Raw genomic sequence first — 25,079 nt, forward strand, 5'->3', positions numbered from 1 at the left:
TGGTGCACACCGGTAATTAATCCCAGCACTTAGGAGGCTTGAGGCAGGAGGATCCAAGTCCCAGGCTAGTCAGTGCTGCATAGTGGGACTGTCTTTAAAGAAACAGTCTTTTGGGTGATGGGTGAATGCCGAAGCATCCTATCGGAAAGAGAAGTTTTGTTGTAGACTTCCTGAGTTCTGGTAGGCCAATTACCATCAAGCTGGAGGCCCTGCCCTCCTGGGGAAATGTTAAAGTTACATTACTAAGGGGTGTAAGGTCACCATGGGAAAGTAGAATGGGGCAGCCCGGGCCAGTCCAGAGCAGGAGTGTGAGGGCTCAGTGGATAATACATCGGCTGTGGTCTATTTCAGCTTTCTTTCTTTTTTTCCCCTTTCTTTTTCTATTCTGTTTTTTCGAGACAGGGTTTCTCTATGGAATAGTTCTGGCTGTCCTGGAACTCGCTTTGCAGACCAGGCTGGCCTCGAACTCACTGAGATTTGCCTGCCTCTGCCTCCTGAGTGCTGGGATTGAAGGCGTGCGCCACCCACCGCCCGGCTTGTTTTAGCCTTTCTGACGGCAAAAGCTTGAAGGGAGCTGACAACCGGAAGTCGGAAACCTGCCTTGTGGCGCCTGGACTAACTTTAGATGGCAGTTCCTCCCCATTCTCCCAGCGCGGATCCAGGGAGCAGCACACCCAGCTTCTAGGAGCAGGCGCCTCTAAGCCACGCCCTTCGCACCAGGCGTAGGCGGAGCTTCTGGCGGAAGGGCACGGAAGCAGGAGGAGGAGGAGGTGACGCGCAAAGCGGGCGCCCGGATCGCGCAGCGGCTGAGAGGAAGCTCGGCAGCCCCGCCGGCCGTGAGCAGGCCGGAGTCCGGGTCTCTGGCCGGCCTTCTCCCGGTGTGGGCGTGGGCGAGGCAGCGGTCCCGGCCGCTGCGGCGCTCGTCCAGGCAGCGGGGTCGGTGCCGGGAGCAGAGAGCGTAGGTAAGCCGGAGCGGGGCAGCCCAGGCGTCCGCAGCGCTGCTGACCGGCCCTTCCCCGCGCCAGCTCAGCGCCGCCCGAGGCCCGCACGCTTCCCCACGGCCGCGCCGCAGGCCGCCTAGTGGGCGCTGGGCTCCGGGGACCGCGGCCCTCCTCCTTCCTCCGCAGCACGAGCCTTGAGAGCCAGACAGCCAGAAAACCCACTCCTCGGGCCGCTCCTTCCGAAGCCAGGGGAAGCTTTGCCTGAAGATCGCTGTCAGGCTCCCAGCTCCTGCCGAGTCGGAAGTCGAGGGGGGTTGAGTTGATCCGACAGCTCAGCTTGCTCCTTGCTTTGGTTCCTTCCTACCGTGCTTATGCATGATACTCTTGGGCTTTAGGTCGGTGTGACGCTACTTTTTTATTCTGTCTGTGCTGGGCAGTGTTAACTCCGATTCCACTGTGGGGCCATTCAAGTGGGATGCAGAAAGGTCATGGGAGTTTGTACTTAAGAGTCTGGAGAAGCTGAATTGAAGCGCTCGCCTGCCATTTGGTATTGTTTTTAATTCACCACCTGAACATAGGCATGTTCTTATACCTATACAAATTAGTTGGAATAATTGAATGAAAAATTTTAAGGCTCTGGTTAAAACGCCGTTAAAGAATATTCAGGACACATGGTACATTCCTAATTATGCTTTTGCCTTTTGTCCAGAATAAGCTTAGTATCGAGAAGGGTGCCAGGAGAGATACCAGAATCTTGTGTGGTTGGAACTTAACTGCAATCTGTGCTTTGAGTGTGCAGCATCCAAGAAACCTAGTCACTCAGATGCCTTGTGCTTGTCGATAAAACACTGGTATTAGAAGGATAACTCATAAGTTTCTGTCACATTTGTGCGCTAGGCCTTTAGAAAAGGCCCGGGAGATGATTGATTGATGTTTTGTCCCATTTAGGAGGTCTTTGCACCTATATCTCAAATTGTCGATACTCTGCTCCTAAAACATTTCGTGTGTAGCTCAGGCTGGGAAGCAGTTTGCTGTGTGGATTATGCTGGCCTTGAACTTGCAGTGGTCCCCCTGTCTCAGCCTCCCTAATGTTGGGATTACAAGCCCAGTTTGTACATCTTCTCTCTTTTGCTCTCATTTCTGCCACCTCACCATCTTTTATATTAAAAACTGTACATGCATATTTCACCTGCATCTGTGTGCACCACATGCTTGTCTGGTGCCTGTGGGGAGCAGAAAAGGGTGTTGGATCCCCTGGAACTGGTGTTATGAATGGTTGTGAGGCACTGTGTGGGTGCTGGGAATAGAACAAGTGTTCTTAACCACTGAGCCATCTCCCCTGCCTTCCCACCTTTGCCCTTGTTTTCTTTGCCTTTCTCCCCCTCCTTTAATTTTATTATTGTTATTATTATTATCATCATTTGAGTGACCCCAGGGCATTATGCGTGCTAGGTGAGCACTGAGCCTGGTTCCCCAGCCCCTAGTTCCCATGTCGTCTTGATTTCCTCCCTCATTTTGTCATGGTACTTCTTGTGGCTCTTTGAAAAAGGTATATGGGAGGTATATACTTGGATAAATCACCTGTCTGAAAACCTTTTTCTGTTTTCAGTCATTAGTTCTTAGATGGGCCTAAAATTTTCATGTTAAATAGTTTTCCCTCAGAACTTGGAAGACTTGAAGACATTTCTTCACTGTTTTCTAGTTTCTAGTCAAGTGGGGTGGGGTGCACTAGCCTGTGTGGGGATGCATGATGTGAAGGTTAGGATATCTTCCTGAATCACTTCTACACGCTATGTGTCGAGACAGGAGCTCTCACTAAATGTGGAACTCACCCATTTGGCTGACGGGCAGACCATCAAGCCCTAGGGATCCATCTTCTGTTACTACCCAGTTCTGGGATTATGTGTTGCTGTTCTCAGCTTTTATGTGGATCCTGGGGATCCAAAATCAGATCTTCATGTTTGTGTAGCAACCATTCTTCCCACTGAGGCATCCATCTCCTAGCCTCCTTCCTTCCTTCCTTCCTTCCTTCCTTCCTTCCTTCCTTCCTTCCTTCCTTCTTTCCCTTTCCTTTCCTTTCTTTTCCTTTCCTCTTTCTTTCTTTCTTTCTTTCTTTCTTTCTTTCTTTTTTTCTTTCTTTCTTTCTTTTTTAACTGAGATAGAATCTGGAGATTTAGCTAATTCGATGATCTGTCTACCTCAGCCTCCTGAGTACTTGAATTATAGGAGTGTAGTTACACCTGGCTGAGTCAGTTACTTTTTTTATTTTATTTATTTATTTATTCATTTTGTTTTTTTGAGACAGGGTTTCTCTGTGTAGTTTTGGTGCCTCTCCTGGATCTCGCTCTGTAGACCAGGCTGGCCTCGAACTCACAGAGATCTGCCTGGCTCTGCCTCCAGAGTGCTAAGATTAAAGGTGTGTGCCACCACTGCCCAGCCACTTTTTTTTTTTTTTTTTAATTGGTTTTTTGAGACAGGGTTTCTCTGTGTAGCTTTTGGAGCCTATCCTGGAACTCACTCTTTAGACCAGACTGGCCTCGAACTCACAGAGATCCACCTGCCTCTGCCTCCCTAGTGATGGGATTAAAGGCTGGGGCCACCACTCTAGGCTAGTCAGTCAGTTCTTACAGAGATGGCAGATCTTATTTTTTCTATTTCTTTTATTCATTCTGTTTTTGTGTTTGTTTTTTGAGACAATGTTTCTCTGTGTAACAGTCTTAGCTGTCTTGGAACTCACTTTGTAGACCAGCCTGGCCTGGAACTCAGAGATGCACCAGCCTCTAATCTCTCCATCCCCATCCCTCAGTACTGGGGTTAAAGGCCTGTACCACCATGCCTGGCTTGTTCTATATTTTTTCAATTTGAAATTATGTGTAAGGAAGATGTCCCTTCTACCAGTTTCGCTACTCTTTAAAATGATACAGGACATAGTGACACACGCCTTTAATCCCAGCACTCCAGAGGCAGAAGCAAGCTAATCTCTATGAATTCGAGGTCAGCATGGTCTATATAGCAAGTTTTAGGCCAGCCAAAGCTACATGGTGAAATCCTGTCTATCTGTCTGTCTGTCTCTGTCACTCAGATTATTTATGTGTATGTTCTGGCACCACAGTGACATTTCAGGTTCATATTCTGCTTTCTCTACCCAGTTCTGCAATCTTTTTTTTTTTTTTTTTTTTTTTTTTTTTTTTTTTGCGGGGGGGGGGGGGGGGGGACGGGACTACAGTTCAGGCTGGCTTTCCAATGGTCTGTGTAACCAGTGATGACTTGATTTCCTTATGTTCCTGTCTCAGCCTCCAGAGTGCTGGGGTTTCAGGCTTGAGTCACCATGCTGCCACCTCTTGCCGTAGATGAGTATATTTAGAAACCAAGGTCTGGTTGTCAGGGTGCTCACTTTCTGCTGGTGGTGTGCTGCTTCACTGACAGGTCTGTGTGTGTACACTTCTGTGTCTGTATCCAGCTGGGTCCATAGTGGTACCTCCAGTTTGTCGCTCGTCATTTCATGAGTCATTGTTTCTCTAGTGTGGAAAGTCTAGCTTTAACTATCCACAGCATATTTTACTTATTTGCTCAACTTTGAATACTGATAATATCAGAATTGACTCCTACTTCAGTGGAAAAGCACATTTGCTATGCTTTGTGCATTTTCTGTAAGCACTCTTTGTCTTTAGCTCTTGATGTAGTCAGAATTTTGTTTCCTAAGGTCTGTTCATCTCCTTTTGTGGTGTGGTTGTATTAGTCATTTGAAATACAGGGGCTAAGAGATACAGCTCAGTGGTGGAGCGCCTGCAGGGCATTCATGAGGCCCTAGTTTAATGTCCAGTACTGCAGAGAGGAAAAGCAAGCAAGCCAGGTTCATTTGAGATCTGAAGCATCAGGTTTGTCCTAAAGCCAGACCAGCAGGAACACAACGTACAGAGAAACAGCCCTTCCCTTCTCATTTCCTCCACTTACCCTCTTTGGAACTCACCTGAATTTCACCTTCGTTATCTAAGGATGGATCCTCTAAATCAGTGCATGCTGGTTGCTGAAAGAATCCTTACTCCAATGAAGCTTCATTCATGTCAGTATACTAGTTTATTCAGCCATGCTCTTGCTTGTGGGCATTGGTTAAATATTTGCTATTGTAAACAATATTGCAATAGATAGCCTTGTCATTGTTATAGCTGCATCTTCTGTTCAAATTGCTTAAAGTAGGCTTGTCAGATTGAAGGATAAATACTTTTGTGATTTTTATGAAATCTTACCAAATTCTCTTCCAAAATGATTATGTCAGTTTGGAATTCCATTAGCCAAGTTTGAAAATGCCCTTTTCAGTCAGATGGCAGAGGCAGGAGAATTGCATATTTGAGGTAGGTCTCGGCTACAGAGTGATACTTTCAAAACAAAGTATCTTTTGGCTGGAAAGATGGCCAGCTGTAAAGAAAGTAACTTATCTCCTGAAGGAGAATGTGTTACAGTTTTTCTTTTTCTTTGCCAGTGCTGATCAAACCCGGACCTTTGACACATGTGGGTTAACACTATCTTTGAGCATAGCCCCAACCATGACCTCTTTTCTTAAGAGTAAAGTGGAAGATATTTTTATGGATTTTTTTTTGGGGGGGGGGCGGGGTTTCGAGACAGGGTTTCTCTGTGTAGTTTTGGTGCCTGTCCTGGATCTCACTTTGTAGACCAGGCTGGCCTGGAACTCACAGAGATCTGCCTCGCTCTGCTACCGAGTGCTGGGATTAAAGGCATGGGATTATACCGCCCATAAGCTTTTTATAGAATTTTCATTGATACAACTTCTGTATTTTCTAGGCTCGTCATCTTTGTGGTGGTTACAGTGTTTGTTTATTAGTGTGTTAGTTGATGGAAGGAACCAGTGCGGTGGCTAGTATTTATTAGAAGACACTTCACATCACATTCCACAAAGTTAATACAGGGACTCAGTGGGCTAGCTGATGGGGTTCCAACTTGGGGGAATATCTGTGTGTTGATTTACGGATTTTCTCACAAACTAACCAACTTTTCTAGAGGATGAACCAGCGATTGCCACAATCTCAGAGGATGAGTTGAACAAGAGTGTGTGTCTCATTGACTGTATCATTCTCCTTCAAATTGTCCTCACATCTGTTTACCCTTTTTGAAGGGTAAACTTGTATTCTTGGGGAAGAAAGGAGCAGTGCAATTAGGATCTGGAGTCTAATACATTTCTTTGACGTCAGAATACATTGAAGGATAATTGTTCGGCCTTTTGGGGGGAGCATTGGATATGATCTTTTCTCTTTAAATGACCTTCTCTTGTCTCGTAGGAGTGGCCTCCTCATGGCAGTATATCCTTATAGAGTGTTGGTGAGGAGGGCAGGTTCACAGCATGAACTCACTTATCTCAGCTTGCTCTGCTCTGTGCTTTTCTACTGGCGTGACTCTCCTGACTCATCTTCACCAAGAAAGGGAACAGGTTCTCTCTCAGGGTAGAAGGCAGGATTGGGGTGGAACTTCCTCTTTTTTTTTTTTTTTTTTTTTTTTAAGATTTATTTATTTATTATCTATACACAGTGTTCTGCTTGCTTGCGTGTACCTGAACACCAGAAGAGGGCGCCAGATCTCATTACAGATGGTTGTGAGCCACCATGTGGTTGCTGGGAATTGAACTCATGACCTCTGGAAGAGCAGCCAGTGCTCTTAACCTCTGAGCCACCTCTCCAGCCCCGGAACTTCCTCTTCAGACTTCCTGGGACCTTCCTTTTTCAGCTCTGTCCGTATTCCTAACCTTAATAGGTATTTGTTACCTCTAATTTGGGGCCTTTCTGAGGTCATGTAGCTTACTTCATGGCATCGCCTTTTTTGACCTGCTGAGTGTGTTACTCATTATCTGCTTTTTATTTTTTGAAACAAGGTCTCATTATATGGCCTTAACTGACCTGAAACTTGCTATGTAGACTAGGCTGGCCTTGAACTCATTAGAGATTTGAACTTGGAGATTCTTCAGACTCTGCTGAGATTTTAAAGGTGTATGCCACCAAGTGTGCCTTTCTTTTAGAAATTTAATTAGTCTTGTCTCCTCTTTCATTATCTTTGTCCCTGGGGCTTTTGCTCATTCATTCATTCACCCATTCATTCATGCATTTTTATGATTGACAGGGTCTCATTATATAGCACCAAAACTGGTCTTTAATTTGTGATCCTCTTGCTTCTGCTTCCTGGCTGCTGGGATTATTGGAGTGTGTGCTTGCTGCACATAGTGGACTTTTGCCTTTTTAAAAATCTAACTTCCATCGGGCTGGTAGTGGCCTGTGCCTTGAATACCAGCACTCGGGAGGCAGAGGCAGGAGGATCTCTGAGAGTTCAAGGCCAGCCTGAACTATAGAGTGAATTCCGGGACAGCCAGGACTGTTACAGAGAGGAACCTTGTCTCCAAAAACCACATGAACACACACAAAACTCTAACTTCTAGCTGTGCATGGTGGCCTGCATATAACTCCAACATCTGTGAAGCAGAGGCAGTAGGATTGCTAATTCAAGGCGAGCCTGAGTAATTTAGAAAGATCTCGCCCCTCCTCCAGTCCAGTGTGTATCAGGGGTTTGGAGAAGGACCGAGGTAAATGTATAGTTAGCCCCTCATGTTTCTTTCCTCCCAGGGAAGGGATGTGTAGAAAGGTAATGTGGCTGGGTGGTGGTGGTGCACACCTTTAATCCCAGCACTAGGGAGAGGCAGAGGCAGGCGGATCTCTGTGAGTTGGAGACCATCCTGTCTACACAGCTAGTTCTAGGACAGCCAGGGCTACACAGAGAAACCTTTGTCTCAAAAACAACAACAACAAAGCAGAGGGGTGGGTAATGTGTGTGTGGTGGTGTGTGGGGGAGTGGAGATGGGGCCCTTTTCTTAATACATTGTTAACAAACTTAAATTACGTATTGTGTATTGGTTTCTGGTTCACAGTCTGCTGTTTCTTCCACTCCTCTTGGTGGCTAGTGTCTGCAGAACTTTTAGTAATAGGAGACATTGTTAATTTCTGAAATCATGTTTTCGGTTTTTCTTTTTCATTTTTGGAGACAGGCTATATACCCCAGACTGACTTAGAACTCGTGTGGTTGAGGATGACCTTTTCCCCTCTTCCTTTATTTACTTGTTTCAAAATTTTAGATACATAAACACACACCGTATTCATCTCACTATCCTTTCTTATCCCCTGTCTTAGAACTCCTTCCTCCCTACAAGTCTACCTCCTACCTCATATCTCTCCTCCCACTCTCCCTTCCTCCCTCCCTCTCTCTCTCTCTCTCTCTCTCTCTCTCTCTCTCTCTCTCTCTCTCTCTTTTAAGATTTATTTATTTATTATGTACACAGAAGAGGGCACCAGATCTCATTACAGATGGCTATGAGCCACAATGTGGGTGCTGGGAATTGAACTCAGGACCTCTGGAAGAGCAGCCAGTGCTCTTAACCACTGAGCCATCTCTCCAGCGCTCTCTCTCTCTCTCTCTCTCTCTCTCTCTCTCTCTCTCTCTCTCTCTCTTGAGACAAGGTTTCTCTCTTTAGTCCTGGCTGTTCTGGAACTGGCTCTGCAGACCAGACTGGCCTCGAACTCACAGAGATCTTCCTGCCTCTGCCTTCCGAGTGCTGGGATTTCAGGTATGCGCTACCATCGCCTGGCCTCTTTCTCTCTCCTCCCCCCCCCCTCTGGTGTCCCACTACATTTAACTGTAGTTGCTTGCAGGAGCATGGGTGAGGGGTTATTACTTGAGAAAGAATAGCTTACCCACTGGCTGCATTGCATGGGTGAGGGGTTATTACTTGAGAAAGAATAGCTTACCCAGTGGCTGCATTGCTGAAGAATATGATCCCCCTTGCCCAGTAACCTTTCATCATCTCTAGCTCCTCCGGGCAGAGTGGGTGAGCCTGTCCTCGATCCCTGACGGAATGTTGACGGGCCCAGTCTCTACAGGTCCTAAGTAGATAACCATCACTGCTGTGAGCTCCTGGGGGCAGCAGCCTTGTCACGTCCAGAAGACAGCGTTCCACAGCACTTACCTTTTGTCCCTTCTTCCTCCGTGTTCCCTGAGCCTTGGAGGGTATGATACAGATGTCCCTTTGAGAGTCACTTACTCCACTTTTGTCAGTTATGAGTCTGCATTAACTGTTGCCTGCTGGTCTAGAAGCCTCTCTGACCCAGGCTCATGGGTATGGACAGAAATAGCCAGAAGGCAGTGTGATACTGTGTGCATTAGTCAGAGCTCTACTACTTGTTGGCCCGTCACCTCCCCAGTCCTGGACCAGGTGTACAGTACCAGGCATGAATTCCCTTCTGTGGGGGCAAACCTCAGATCTCACTGAAAATAGTGCCGTTCCTGCTCTGGTAGGCATATCTTGCCTGGTCGGTTGTAGCTTGCAGGGTTCATAGCTGTGTAAGACTGATGAACCTTCTCTCACAGACCTTGAACTGGTCTTCCTACCTCATTCCCTGAGTGTTAGGGTTGATTGTGTGTGTGTGTCTTTATGGCTGGTTTTATGTGGTACTGAGGATTGAATCCAGGGCTTCATGCATGCTAGGCAAGTGTTCTATCTCCAGCTCCATCTTGTCTTGTTTATTGAACATAGGGCCCTGTGCATGCTAGGCTGGCACTGACTAGTCTGGCTTTGTGTCTGATTTGCATTTATTCCTCCTCACCTTTCACCTCTGTGAGCTGTTCCTGAAATTCTGTGTGTGTTTGTGTTTGTCCGTGGTCCTTATATTCACTTGAGAGCCAGTAGAACTGGATGAGAGCAGCAGACATGAAGTCTTCTTCCTTACAGACACTTAGACTCTGACGTGTAAAAGCAGAGCATGGTCTCCTTGAGGTTGAGGGCTGTGTGGGCCAAAGATACTTTCCCCTTAAAAAAAATTGCCATTGAAAGTTGTTTTTCTGTGGGCAGGTTATAAATAGATATGAAATCTGTCTGAAGTGGTTTTTGGTCCCTCTCGCTTTACTATCTTTCACTTTACACTTGAGAACACAGAATCTGAATGACTTGCTGAAAGTCACTTAGCTAATGAGAAACAGTCAATACAAGACATTCTGTGGCTAGCAAGGTGGCTCAAGAACTGACAACCCAGAAATTCTCTTCTGAATCGCGACCTGTGTGTTCTATTAGGAACTAATGTGCAGTGGCCTGAAGAAACGGCTCAGCATTTAGGAACACTTGTTGCTTTTGCAGAGGACCCAGGTTCAATTCCCGGCACCCCCATGGTAGCTCACAACCATCCATAATTACAGTTCCAGAGGATCCAACATCCTCTTCTGGCCTCCTCAGGCAGTAGGCACATAAGTAGTGCACCACATATATGCAGACAAAGTACTCATGCACATAAAATAAAAATAAATCACAGCCGGGCGGTGGTGGCGCACGCCTTTAATCCCAGCACTCGGGAGGCAGAGCCAGGCGGATCTCTGTGAGTTCGAGGCCAGCCTGGGCTACCAAGTGAGTCCCAGGAAAGGCGCAAAGCTACACAGAGAAACCCTGTCTCGAAAAACCAAAAAAAAAAAAAAAAAAAAAAAATCACAAAAACTGGTGTATACTGAGAAATTTTTGTTTGTTTTGTTTTTGTTCATTTGTTTTTCCAGACAGGGTTTCTCTGTTTAGCCCTGGCTGTCCTGGAACGCGATCTGTAGACCAAGCTGGCCTCAAACTCACAGAGATCAGCCTGCCTCTGCCTCCTGAGTGCTGGAATCAAAGGTGTGCACCACCACTGCCCCGCAAGTTTTGTTTTTTTGTTGCAAGGTGTCACTATACAGCCCTGGCTGACCTAGAACTCACTAGGTAGAAGAGGCTGGTCTTGAACTCATAGGATTGAGGTCCACCTGGCCTCAGCTTCCCCAATGCTGGTATTAAAGGCATGTGTGACTATATCCTGCCAGAAATGATTCTTGAAACATCCCCATCAGAGACAGGTATAGAGAAAATGGGGCCTTGTTAAATGCTCACATCTTCCTTCTTCCCAGTTCTCCTTGCAGTGGGAACCTCAATCAGGTAGGATTTCTTTTTCTTTTTCTTTTCTTTCTTTTTTATTTTAAAGAGTTATTTATTTATTAAGTATGCAACATTCTGCCTGCATGTATGCCTGCAGGCCAGGAGGGGGCACCAGATCTCATTATAGATGGCTGTGAGCCACCATGTGGTTGCTGGGAATTGAACTCAGGACTTCCGGAAGAACAACCAGTGTTCTTAACCTCTGAGCCATCTCTCCAGCCCAAGGTAGGATTTCTTTATGGCTTATAGAATAAATTGGAGTGCATATGTTCTTTTTCATTTTTTTTTCTTTTTTAAAGATGTATTTATTATGTACATAGTATTCTGCCTGCTTGTATTCCTGCACACCAGAAGAGGGCACCAGGTCTTATTACAGATGGTTGAGAGCCACCATGTGGTTGCTGGGAATTGAACTCAGGACCTCTGGAAGAGCAGCCAGTGCTCTTAACCCCTGAGCCATCTCTCCAGCCCCCCCCCCTTTTTTTTTTGGTTTTTTGAGACAGAGTTTCTCTGTGTAGCTTTTGGAGCCTGTCCTGGAACTCACTCTGTAGTCCAGGCTGATCTTGAACTCAGAGATCTGCCTGCCTCTGCCTCCCCAAGTGCTGGAATAAAAGACGTGCACCACCACTGCCCTGTTCAAAATCTTAATTGCTATGTACCTCTATGACATATTTACACTGAAATTTAACTTTACATTTTTTTTTTCTATATAGGTACATCAGTTCTCATTATGCATCAGAAAAATGAAAAAACAGAAGAAAATTCTATGGAAAAAGGGAATTCATTTAGCTTTTTCTGAGAAATGGAATACTGGGTTTGGAAGCTTTAAGAAGTTCTATTTTCCTCAAAACCTGTGCTTTCTGAAAGCTAAGGTGGGAAGGCCAGTTGTTTGGGGTCGACAGGTGAAGCATTTCCAGTGTAGTAAGAAGGCTCTTCACATCCAGAAATCATGGATCCGGGATGCCCCACCTTGTGCAAGGGCGAAGTCTGGAGTGGCCGCTCACAATGGTAGTACTTTGTATGCCAAAGTGAAAAGAAAGGACCCCAAGCACTTCGTTTCTTCCTCCAGGCGTCTCCCGAAACACCAAGCAGATAAGGTACTGCCATCAGCAAAGACCTCGGACCATGAGTACTGCAGAGAGGAAAGTCTCCTGAAGGCAGTTGCTGGCCTGTCAGCAAGTACTGTCTTGGGTAAGGCCAGTGGGCACAAACCTCGGACAGGCGCACAAGCTTCCGACTTTCCCATGAAGTTCAATGGGGAGAGCCAAAGTCCAGGTGAGAGTGGCGAGGTTGTGGTCTTGAACAGACATAGAAAACGCGTTTGCTGCGGCTGCTACCAAGGGCTAGAGCACCACAGGAATGGGAAACCACTGATTCCAAAAAAGTTCCAACTTAATCAACATCGAAGAGTCAAAGTGTCTCTTATGATGTATGAGAAATTATCCATGATTAGATTTCGGTATAGGATTTTGAGATCCCAGCACTTCAGAACGAAAAACAGAGTTTGCAAGCTAAGAAAAGCCCAGCGAAGCTGGGTACAGAAGGTCACTGGGGACCATCAAGAGAACCTTAGGGGTAACACTGAGGGTGGCGGCAGTTGCAGCCCAGTCCCTTCCCCAGAACCTAAGGACCCTTGTCAGTGTCAGCCATACTTTCCAGACATGGACGCCAGTGTTGCGGTGAAGGGGAAGAACTCTCATGTGCCTGATGGCCACACTAAAGAAAGCCCTTTCTTGGACAAGGAGCATAGTTTAGACGAAGCATTCCCTGACCAACAGAATGGCAGTGCCACATACGCCTGGGACCAGTCCCCCTCTTCTCCTAAGTGGGAGTGTACAGAGCAAGCTCCTGAGACCCCTTTAACCGAGCATCCTTCTAGCACTAAGTTCCCTCCAGAAACGGGCAGAGCGAGTCTGACTCTGGGTCAGGAAAGTGGGACAAGTGCTGCCGGTGACGACAGAGTCACACTGTCAGTGTCTGGAGCAGACACGTCTGTGAGTCCTGTCGATGGGCCTGTGTCTGAAGAGCCTCCTCAGAACGAGAACTTCCAGATGGAGGAGGATGGATCTCTCAAGCAGAACATTCTTAGTTCTAAGCTGCTGGACCACCCCTACTGTAAAAGTCCTCTGGACGCTCCCTTGGTGTGCAGTGAACTCAAAGTAGAAAGCCAAGTGGCGGGTGGCAAGAGCAGTCAGAAAGCTTCTCCCGTGGATGATGAGCAGCTCTCCACCTGCCTTTCTGGTATGCACTGTTCCTTGTTGCCCTCCAACCTCTGGCCCACGCTTGGTGTCCATTATCCTTTCCAGAAGAGTCTTGGTTTACCTCCCACACATGGCTTTCCCTTTAAGCCATTAGATGTTTGTGATGCCTTTTACGATGCTCCGTTATGGAGATGTTGCTTAGCTCCCTTCTTGGTTTCTTGATGGACACTTGTATCGATTTTGCTATAAGGATTCAATGAACTCTCTTACCCAATTGTTTCTTTAAGTTAAATTTCCATTCTAATTGCTGGTAAAGAATATTGATACTTAAACATTTTAATTGGATGGACAAGTTACCTTTTAAACTTAAGTTTTACCAGTTAGTCTTACAGATTACAGATAAGAATTTTGTAAGATTGGGTGTCCAGGTAGCCCAGTCTGGCCTCAAACTTGCCATGTAGTTGAGGATGACTGTGAACTTGTGATCCTCTCAAGTGCTGGGATTACAGGTATATTACCACCGTACACAGGGGCTGTGGGGGGCTGTGGATTGAACTCAGAGCTCATGCATGCTAGGCAGACATTCTGTCAAATGAGCTCTATCTCCAGCCGTGGTGACTTTTGTGTGTGTGTTTGACTGCATTTTATTGGTGCATAATTTTTCTCTTCCTAGTTTTCCTTTGCATTGTTTCTCTTTTATTAATATATGAGAAGCTCCTGTATACCAGCCAGTGTTCTGGTTTCTATGAACATAGCAACAAGCAGAATACACTGATCTCTGCTTCCATGGACCACCATATCAGTCTAATTGTGAAGATGCTAAATTAATTGTAATTGCCAAGGATTGTCACTCCCAAAATATAACATTCTTTAATACACAATGTTGTTTATTGTTGCTTTAACAGAAATTTTAGTTCTTATTGCTTTTTTTTTAAAAAAAATAGAGTATTGTTTATTATTTCTTTGACAATTCCATACGTGTATACAGTGTCCTTTTTTTTTTTTTTTTTTTTTTAAGTTGGGATCTTACTATATATCTCTTGCTGTCCTGGAATTTGCTATGTAGATCAGGCTAGCCTTGAACTCACAGAGATCCTCCTGCCTCTGCCTCTCAAGTACTGGGATTAAAGATGTGTGCCACCACGCCTGGTGTTGTACAGTGTATCTTGATCATCCCCCCACCAGTCCCCCTCTTCCCTTCTTGCTCCCCCACCCCTCCCCACCGAGTCCTGATTGGAGAGTGCTGCCTGTTGGATGCTGACTGATCTGTCGCCCAACCTTGTGCTGGCAGTTGTAGCTGCAGTGAGCCCACAGGTGCAGTGGTCGTAACTGGTCCAGAAGACAGCGTTTCTCAGCATTTCTTCCCATCCTCTGGCCCTTACAGTCTTTCCACCCCCTCTTCCTCAGCGTTCCCTGAGCATTAGAGGATTGTGATTGATGTCTCAGTTATGGCTGACTGAGCACTTAAGAGACGTTTATTCTTAGCATTTTTCCCCCAAGATAGGGTTTCTTTGTATAGCCTTGGCTGTCTTGGAACTCACTTTGTAGACCAGGCTGGCCTCAAACTCAACAGGTGGATCCTGAGTGCTGGTATGAGCCACCACCGCCAAGCCTGTTCTCAGCGTTTTGATCAGTTATGAGTCTCTACATTAAACACAGTCCATGGCAAAAAGAATCTTCTCTGTTTGAGATTAAGTACTAATCTACGGTTCTAAACATAAATATTTAGAAGGCACTTTGACAGCTTGTTCATTTAGAAAACAAACAGTAGTAGATCCCCCACTAAAGCCTTTAACCTCCCAGCCCATGGGCTTCTGGTCAGATCTTCAGTATCACGGATGAATTCCTTTCCTGCGGAGCGGGCTCAGATCCAGCCAGAAAGTTGGGGGTTACATCGTAGCCTTCCTTCATGCCACCGTTTCACCAGTGGACACATGGTGCCCACCTGTCAGTAATGTAGCAGTCAGGGTCCAGGGCCAAGTGCTGGTAAGACCACTGATATTTTTTCTTTCCCTGTAGCCTGCACAGCACTCTGAAAGCAGCCACTAGGAGGAAGTTGTCAGCACAGTTCCAGCTTGATTTCTCTATGAGAAGACTGCTTTTTTTAATTTAAGGAACATCAATCAAGATTGTAGAACCTAAAATTTAATTTTTATTGTTGTTTGGGATACCCCTCCATTTTTCTTTGGGGTAAAATTTCTTTATGGTTTCATTTTGTAATTTAAAATATTTGTTATAAGTTAGCATACAAACTAATGGGTTTCATTATTACATTTTAAAAAATATTTGTATATTTTAATTAATTAATTTCCCGGAGCTGAGGACCAAACCCAGGGCCTTGTCCTTGCTAGGCAAGCGCTCTGCCACTGTGCTAAATCCCCAACCCTATTTTTAATTTATTTTTAATCATGTATGTGCGTGTGTCTGTGTAAGTATATGCCATGCAAGTGTAGGTGCCTGTGGAGGCCAGAGGCATCAGATTCTCTGGAGCTGGATTCACAGGCGATTGTGAGCCACCCAATGAGGGTACTGAGAACTGAACTGTGGTCCTCTGAAGAATAATAGACTCTCTTAACCTCTGAGCTTAGCCTTCCAACCTTCTTACATTTTAAAACGATTCCAATTTTTATTTTATTATTGTATATACATACATGGTGTTTCTGTGTGGGCAGGGCATATCTAGGTGAAGGTCAGAGGACAGTTTTGTGGAGTTAATATTCTCTTTCTACCTGTATATAATTTTCCACTTAAATGCAGTCTTTCCAAATATTAAGGTTTCTTGACGTCTGTTGGGGCCATTCTTTCATGTAGACATAAGACCCCTGTGTAGAAACAAGATAGCTATTAAGATAGACAGGCTGGGAGTATAGCAAACATCAATACTCTTAGGACTAGAGAACTAGCTCTGTGGTTAACAGACCTGGCTTATGCTGACACCCAGGTTATATCCTAGCAACCCCCCCCCCCCATGACAGCTCACATCTGCAACTCCAGTTCCAGGGGATCTGACACCCTCTTCTGGCCTCCTTGGGTGTCAGGCATGCATGTGGTGCACAGACATATATACAGACAAAATACCCATACACATACACATAAAATAATAAAATAAAAAATTTAAAAATGTTATGTGTGTTATTGTTAGAACCTCCAGTAGAGTGGGTGGAGAATCAGAGGTAATGATTTATAAAACGTAGGGCTGGGCTGGGGAGATGGCTCCGTGGTGAAGGGTAAAGGCGTTGCTGCCAAGCCTGATGGCCTGAGAGCCATCTCCCACATGTTGTCCTTTGTCCTCTGTCTGTGCTGCTGGCAGGTGTCCCTCACTCTACACACACACACAGTGAATGAATGTAATGAAGAGAGAGGAAGGGAGGGCTGGGCTGCAGGTCTGTGGTTTGTCTAGCATGTTTGGGCCCTGAGTTGGGTTCCCAGCATTGCAGAAAGTTGGGAGCCACTCTGGTAGGGGATTAACAGGGTTTTCACCCATGTTTTCCTGTGCAACAGAGTCCTTTCCATTCTGAATTGACAGCCTAGCAGATACCACTGTTGGGAGCCACAGAAGGAGCTGGTTACGATTTTCCCATCATAGTCCAGATTTAATTGTCAGCCTGGTAGGCTGTTCCCCTCTTTTTCAGCATCACCCCAACCATGTTTCTTCCTCTGTGAGCCCTTACACCTTCCTCAGCTTCTTGTTACCTGGAGAAGTAATGTTGTGGGTCTATTTCCTGGGGCTTGCTCAGTGGCCATCATTGAAACCATCAAATGAATATATACATAAATTGACTGGAAGATGGCCTTATAATCTGGCTGAAAGGTCCCTTTTGAAATTGTTTCCTTGGCTGTAGATGTAACTCTATTGGGAGAACTCTTATACCATAGCTAAATAAATAATAAAAAATTGTTTTTTAAAAATTCCCTGTTTTAAAACAGGTCTCTTGAGCTGTCCCAGCACTCCAGAGGCAGAGGCAGGCGGATCTCTGTGAGTTCCAGGCTAACCTGGGCTACAGAGTGAGTTCCAGGAAAGGCTCCAAAGCTACATAGAGAAATTCTGTCTTGAAAAACAAAACAAACAAAAAAACCCACCCAGGTCTCTCTAGAGCTAGGCCTGGTCTGTAATCCCTAATCCCAGGTGCCATGGAGGCTGAGGTGGGAGGTCTTAGGCCAGCCTAGGCACCTGAGGGAAAGGCCTTGCTCACTGTTACCTTGTCAGGCTTCCCTCATAGTAGTTAGTGGGTTTGCTCTTTGGAGACCAGGTCTCACCATGTGGTGTGAAATTTGCTGTGTGGATGAAGCTGCCCTCAGACTTGCCAAGATCTTTCTACCTGGGCCTTCTTAATGCTGGGATTACAGGCATATGCCTCTGAGACCGATTCATTGTTGTATTAACAATGATCAATGACAATCATATTTTTTTTTAAGAAATTGCTCCTTTAATTACTGGAGGAAAAAAGGATATATTTAACCAAATGGTTAGCGCCCATCCTCCCTTCCTCTCCCTGTCTAAGAGAGAGCATCTGGCTATGTTACCGTGGTGTCTGAGTTGCTGTTCTGTGGACCAAGGTAACTTATAAAAGTATTTAATAGGGGCTTGCTTACAGTTTTAGAGGTTTAGTCCATTATGAGGAGGAGCATGGTAGCACACAGGTAGACATGGTGCTGGAGAAGTAGCCGAGAGTTCTACATCCTAACTGGCAGGCAGCAAGGCATGGCTTGGCTTGGGCTTTTGAAACCTCAAACCCCACCCCCAATGACACACTTCTTCCAGCCTCCTAATCCTTTCAAATACATGAGCCTGTAGGGGCCATTCCTGTGCAAACCACACCTGCTATCCCAGAATGCCCTAGTGATCGGCCTCTCCAGAGCTGGGACCACAGGAGCATAGCACTATGCTTGGATTTTTACAAGTCCTAAGGAGAGGTTTCCACTTCAAGATCACACTATGGCAGTGTCTTTAGTCTTAACTAGCCCCACTAAGTGTGTCCGTAGTTTAAAAATATAGTATGAGCTGGGCATGGTGGAACACACCTGTAACCCTAGCATGTCAGGAGGCCGATGAGATTGAGACCTAGTCTGTGTTATATATAGCCTCCAAAAAAGAAAAACAGCCACCCCCACCCGAGAACTGCTTGCCCAGCTTTTCGCTAAGACCAACCGTGAAATAACTCAAAACCCAATGTGAAATAATAGTTGTGAGCACTTCTTTGTGAATGGCAATGGCGGAGGCCCAAACACACACCTTTTTTAAAAATGATGTAACTGTATTGTTACAGATGATGGTTGTATGCTATAACAAATGTAAGTAGTATGTGTTATGAGAACAACTTTGCTGAAAAAAATTTCCCATGTTTTTCTTTTTCCTTTATGTAAGGATTCCTAGATGAGGTTATGAAAAAGTATGGAAGTTTGGTCCCACTCAGTGAAAAAGATGTCCTTGGGAGATTAAAAGATGTCTTTAATGAAGACTTTTCTAATAGGTATGTCAGTGATGCAAAAGTTAAGTCCTTAAAGACAGTTACTGCCAAAAATGACTTTTCCCTTAAGAGAAAAGAAATAATTATATGTTGAAAAAATGCATTTTAACCTTTTCTTTCAAAATCTGTTTTAGAAAACCATTTATCAATAGAGAAATAACTAACTACCGGGCCAGACATCAGAAGTGCAACTTTCGCATCTTCTACAATAAGCACATGCTAGATATGGATGATCTGGTGACCCTGGATGGTCAGAATTGGTTGAATGACCAGGTTAGTGCATCATGGGCTTTCAGGGTAGAAACTTGCACAGGATGTTGGCCAACTAAACCTATCTTTTGGATTGCCTTTCCATTGATCTTTAGAAACAAGGTCTCTAATTTTTACTGAAGTGACTCAAGTTTTATTACCTTCACTACTATCAACATGTTAACTCATACTGCTGGGGATGTTCTGAATTGTACAAGACTAATCAGCAGGTTTTAATTTTACAGGTTATTAATATGTATGGTGAGCTGATAATGGATGCCGTCCCAGACAAAGTAAGTGGAAGCTCCCTCTTCACTAGTGTGCTTATGTTATTAATAGTAAGGTGGGGGTTGGTTTTTTGGTTTTTGTTTTAAACAGTACATAATTATCTGATATCTTTAGGTTAAATGGTTGGATTATGTCTTGATTGTGCATTAGAGTCTGCCATATTTTCTATGAGATCATTTTCACTTAAGCTGAGTGCAATGGTACACCACCTTTTATCCCAGCACTTAGGGAGGTAGAGCAGGAGGGTCAGAAGTTCAAGATCATCCTTGGGTTCATAGCAAATTTGAGGCCAGTGTGGGCTATAAAAGACTATGTTTCAAAAAAGAACAAAACAAAACATTTTTGCGGGGCTGGAGAGATGGCTCAGTGGTTAGGAGCACCGCCTGCTCTTCCAGAGGACCTGGGTTCAATTCCCAGCACCCACATGGCAGCTCACAACTGTCTGTAACTCCAGTTCCAGGGGACCCAACATCCATAGCAAAACACCAATGCACATAAAATAAAGTTTAAAAAAATTTTTTTTTGCTTAATATCAGTGTTCTCCAGGTGGTGGTGGCGCACACCTTTAATCCCAGCACTCAGGAGGCAGAAGCAGGAGGATCTCTGTGAGTTTGAGGCCAGCCTGGCCTACAAAGCAAGTTCCAGAACAGCCAGAGCTGTTACACAGAGAAACCCTGTTTTGAAAAAACAAAACAAAAAAATAACAGTGTTCATATTTTCTTCCTTTTTACTTGTGTGTATTTATTTGCACCCAAACTGAGCTTTTTTTTTTTTTTTTTTTTAAGGTATCTTCAACAAGAGTTATTACAGATTTTAAATAATAGTCTTGGGGCTAGAGAAATGGTTAAAAGCCCTGGTTGCTTTTTCAAGGAACCTGGGTTGAATTCCAAGCACCCACATAGTGTCTTATAACTGTCTATAATTCCAGTTTCAGGAGATCTGATGCCCTCTTCTGACCTCTGTGGGCACCGGATGCAGAGGCAGACGGATGTTTTCTAAGTCCCTCACAGCCAGGGCAATACAGAGAAACTGTCCCAAAAAACCAAAACATCAAAGAATAAATTAAAATAAATGCAGTGATAAGCAGAATGGTTCTTTTTTTGTTTTTGATTTGGATTTTTGTGACAGGGTCTTGCTATAAAGCTCTGGCTGGCCTGGAACTCACTATTGTATGTCAGCTGGCATTGAACTTTAGGCCATCTTCCTGCCCCTGCTGAAATGCTGGGGTGATAGATGTACCCCAGTGCACCCAACTTTTTTTGTTTTTGTTTTTGTTTTTCGAGACAGGGTTTCTCTGTGTATCTTTGCGCCTTTCCTGGAACTTGCTTTGTAGACCAGGCTGGCCTCGAACTCACAGAGATCCGCCTGGCTCTACCTCCCGAGTGCTGGGATTAAAGACGTGTGCCACCACTGCCTGGCAACACCCAACTTTTTTTGTTTGTTTTTGAGACAGGGTCTTACTATGTAGACCAGGCTGGCCTCAAACTCACAGAAACTACCTGCCTGTGCCTTCCAAGTGCTGGGCTCCTAGCTCTTTTTTAAGGATATATTTTTTTTTTTCTTTCGAGACAGGGTTTCTCTGTCCAACTGTCCTGGAACTCACTTTGTAGACCAGTCTGGCCTTGAACTCACAGATATCCACCTGCCTCTGCCTCCCAAGTGCTGGGATTAAAGGCGTGTGCCTCTGCTGCCCAGCTCCTAGCTCTTGTTTTTTTTTTTTTTTGAGACAGTGTTCACTGTGTATCCAGATTGGCCTTGGTCTTGGGGTCCTCCTGCCTCATCTTCTCCAGTGCTGGGATTAAAGGCTAGAACCACCATGCCCAGGTTACATAGTTCTTAAAAGAATTCCCTTTAGACTTAACCTGAAGGCATATAAAAGCAGGTTGCTGTGACCTACCCTGGAGTTTCAGCTTTACTAGGTCTTGGGTGGGCCTGAGAGTTTTGATTTTTTTTTTACATTCCCAAGTGATGTGATTACTTTGGTCTGATGATCATACCCTGAGATTCACAAGCACCCAGGGGATGGATAGTTCTATACTAGAAAGAGAGTTAAAGTTGGAGGGAACACTTTAGGACAACTCTGTGGGACTAGAGATTGAGCTCAGTGATAGAGCTTTTGTCTACATTACACAAGAGCCTGTGTTCAATCTCTAGCACTCAATACACGGCAACAATTGTAATGAGTATGAGTATGCCCTCAGATGAGCAGATATTGCTTTAAAACAAGAACTCTAAGCTTAGCATGTAAGACCTGCTGTTTCATTGACCAAGGTAATTCTTGTAGCTAGAGATGATTGTGCATGCCTTTAATCCCAACACTAGGAGGCAGAGGCAGGTGGATCTCTATGAGTGAGTTTGAGGCCAGCCTGGTCTTCAGATAGAGTTCCAGGCTGTTACACAGAGAAATCTTGTCTCAAAAATCGGAAAAAAAAAAAAAAAAAAAGGAAAGAAAGAGAAAAAAAGAGAAAGAAAAGAAATGATAGTGTTCATAGTTATTAGAGAGAAATCTCCAAATCTACACCCTTCAGATTGGGTTAGTTTCATAATTCCTACCCTGGAGTTTAAGGTAATCATTAATTCTTTTGCTTGCTTGTTTGTATTTTTGAGACAGAGTCTCTCTGTGTAGCCCTGGCTGTCCTGGAACTTGCTCTGTAGACCTCGAACTCAGCTCCATCTGCCTCTGCCTCCTGAGTGCTAGGATTAAAGGGGTGCTAATAATCATGTTAATGAAAATTTGGAATAGACCCTTCTGTTAACTGTGTAATCTATTTTCTTCCTCTTGACCGACCTACCTACATTCCTCCCTCCTTCCCTCCCCCCTTTCTTTCTTTTTTTTTTTTTTTTTTGTTTTTTTGAGACAGGGTTTCTCTGTGTAGCTTTGCGCCTCTCCTGGGACTCACTTGGTAGCCCAGGCTGGCCTCGAACTCACAGAGATCTGCCTGCCTCTGCCTCCCAAGTGCTGGGATTAAAGGCGTGTGCCACCACCGCCCGGCCCCCTCTTTCTTATAGCTGCATGAGAGGATCTCATGTAGCTTGGACTGACCTCAGACTCTGCTGTAGCTGAGGATGATTTTGAACTTCTGAACCTCCTGTCTGTAGCTGGAGCTTTCTCTCCGGGTCCTGCCAAGCCCGGGCAGTCCGACAGCCCACTTATAAAATAAACACACAGACGTTTATATTATTTACAAACTGTATGGCCGTGGCAGGCTTCTTGCTAACTGTTCTTATATCTTAAATTAACCCATTTCTATTCATCTATAAGTTGCCACATGGCTCGTGGCTTACTGGTACCTTACATCTTGCTTGTCATGGCGGCGGCTGGCAGCGTCTCTCTGACTCAGCCTTCTACTTCCCAGAATTCTCTTCTCTGCTTGTCCCACCTATACTTCCTGCCTGGCTACTGGCCAATCAGCATTTTATGTATACAAAGCAATATCCACAGCACCTGTCTCTAAAGGTTAGGATTGCAGGTGTATGGGGCCGTACCCAGCTTTTGTGGTCCTGGAGATCAAATCCAGGGTTGTGTGCCTATGAGGCAAGGACTCTTCCAGTTAGGCCACATTCCTGGGCCTTGAGTTTTTTTCTCATTTGTTTTATTTTATTTTGTTTTTGAGACAGGGTCTCTGTGTAGCCTTAGCTGTAGGTGTAGCCTCCACCTGCCTGTACCTCCTGAGTGTAGGATTAAAGGCATTCATTCACACCTGTGCAGGGCTAGGTTTTTAATAAAAAAACAACTTTTCATTCAGAAAAAGACAAAGCTGGCATGGCAGCAGCTCACACCTTCAGTCCCAGCGCTGGGGGAGAGGAGGGCGAGGGCAGTGATGGCACAGAGGCAGGAGGATCTCTGAGTTCCAGTCCAGCCTGGTCTACAGAACGAGTTCCCAGAGACCCACAGCTACACAGAGAAACCCATCTCAAATTTAAAAAGAAAGAATGAAAGAAAGAAAGAAAGAAAAACACTTTTCATTCCTCTTTTGTTCATTTTATGTTTTGCAATTCTTTCCCATTTTCTGGTGACGTTGACTCTGAGTGTGGCGTAACGTAACCTGGTTGATTGTGTTTGCTCCTCCAGGTCCACTTCTTCAACAGCTTTTTTCATAGACAGCTGGTAACCAAAGGCTATAATGGAGTTAAGAGATGGACTAAAAAGGTATTTGGTTTCCTTTTATACTGAATTTGAAATGGATAAGCTACTCTTGGTTGGAGGATCAGAGCTTTAATAACATTATGGTGTCAATTAGAGCTTTCATGTGACTGCTGAATATCTTTTATCTTAATGTTTGGTGAATAAGACACTAGTAAACTCTTGAGTCTGTGGATTAGAATGTGCTGTAAGGAAGGAGTACCAGTCTGGGAGTTCATGATTGCAGCAATACTCTTAGCCTGCTGGACAGCTTGGACAGGACATTTAACTTGTCTAATTAGATTGCTGAGTGTTACAATAAAATGCTAAAATATCTAAAGTGCCCTTAGTGACTCTGTCAGAACCTTTTTTTTTTTTTTTTTTTTTTTTTTTTTTTTGTGGTGGTGAACTTGGGATTGAACCCAGGGCCTTTCATAAGCTAGGCAAGTGCTTTTGTCACTGAGCTCCAGCTCTAGCCTTGGTTTATGTAGTTTAGGCTGGTCTCTGACTTGCAGTCTTCCTGGTTCAGACTCCCAAGTGTTGGTTACAGGTGTTCTTCATGAGGCCTGAGTGGAAACACTTTTGACAGAGTTACCAATACATTCAAACTCAAACAATAAATATCAAAATAATTTTGTGTTTTGTTTGTTTTTTATAAAAGGGCTCAGACTCAGGTAGCTCAAGCTGCTCTGACACTCGATATGTAGCCAGAGTTGGCCTGATCGTCTTGCCTCGAACTCCTGAGTACTAGGTAGACGTGGGCCACCATGCCTGGCATACTTTTCACTTTCTTTTTTTTTTTGGTTTTTCGAGACAGGGTTTCTCTGTGTAGCTTTGCGCCTTTCCTGGAACTCACTTTGTAGACCAAGCTGACCTCGAACTCACAGAGGTCTGCCTGGTTCTGCCTCCCAGTGCTGGGATTAAAGGTGTGTGCCACCACCACGCGCGGCATACTTTTCACTTTTAAGCTGATTGGGAGGACTCGGGAAGTGAGGGTGAGTCCTCGCTGGACTCTGTAGCCTGTGTGGAGGTAGAGAGACCAGAAGATTGAGGCTGGTCTGGGCTGTGTGAACCTCTCTGTTTGTTGTCATTTTAAAAAGAAGCCAGGCAAGGTGACACACGCCTTTAATCCTAGTACTTAGGAGGCAGAGGATTTTTGTGAGTTAGGACCAGCCAGGGCTATGCAGTGAGATCCTATCTCAAACCAACCAAACAAAACCAAGAATAACTCGATGGAAATAAGATTTATTTCTTTATTTAGACCCCAAGCTGGCCTGGAATTCCCTGCATAGCTGGGAATGACCTTGAATTCCTGATCCCTCTGCCTCTACCTCAGACTGCTGGGATTCCCAGTGTGAACACCACATCTGCCTTATGTAGTGCTGGGGATCGAATCCAGGGCTTTGTGGATTTGAGGCAAATACTTTACCAAGGGAGCCATGTCCCCAGACCTGGAAATAATTTATATCAAGTACAGTGTCTGAAGTATACAAATGTAAGAGAGAATTCATATGCCAGTTTGGTGACTTAACTAGCTGTGACTTGAGCACACTTGCTTAATTATCCTGAAAGTCAGTCTTCTCTGTAGAACAAGAGGTTTACAAGGTATTTATTCTGTTGGGAGAATAAATGAGATTATATTTAGCAAACCAGTAAACACATTGTAAAATACACAGTAAGATGCTGATTGTCATGATGTACATGGAAACTCACCAAGTGCTCATTTCAGTTTTTTGATGATCCAATCACTAGGTCTTTATTCTAAAGAAATCTGGAAAAAGAAAGAGTTGTAGAAAGATGCTTATGAGATTGCTA

General features: G+C 44.8%; 1 protein-coding gene across 2 annotated transcripts in view; it reads left to right on the forward strand.

Annotated features, from left to right (window-relative positions):
- The first annotated feature begins 775 nt into the window (after positions 1-775).
- Senp5 (SUMO specific peptidase 5) overlaps positions 776-25,079 on the forward strand; it is a 43,340-nt gene continuing 19,036 nt past the window's right edge. Inside the window, exons 1-6 of one of the 2 annotated variants that reach the window (XM_059277506.1) lie at positions 776-962; positions 11,649-13,176; positions 18,502-18,607; positions 18,739-18,877; positions 19,099-19,146; positions 23,214-23,291. In XM_059277506.1, the coding sequence (XP_059133489.1) occupies positions 11,679-13,176; positions 18,502-18,607; positions 18,739-18,877; positions 19,099-19,146; positions 23,214-23,291 (1,869 nt within the window). In that variant the 5' untranslated portion in view covers positions 776-962; positions 11,649-11,678. Of the gene's footprint in view, positions 963-10,551; positions 11,161-11,648; positions 13,177-18,501; positions 18,608-18,738; positions 18,878-19,098; positions 19,147-23,213; positions 23,292-25,079 lie in introns of those variants that run through there. The other variant, XM_059277505.1, reaches the window with a different exon arrangement.

This window comes from Peromyscus eremicus, chromosome 12 (assembly GCF_949786415.1).
Source record: "Peromyscus eremicus chromosome 12, PerEre_H2_v1, whole genome shotgun sequence".
NCBI classification, from domain to species: Eukaryota; Metazoa; Chordata; class Mammalia; order Rodentia; family Cricetidae; genus Peromyscus; species Peromyscus eremicus.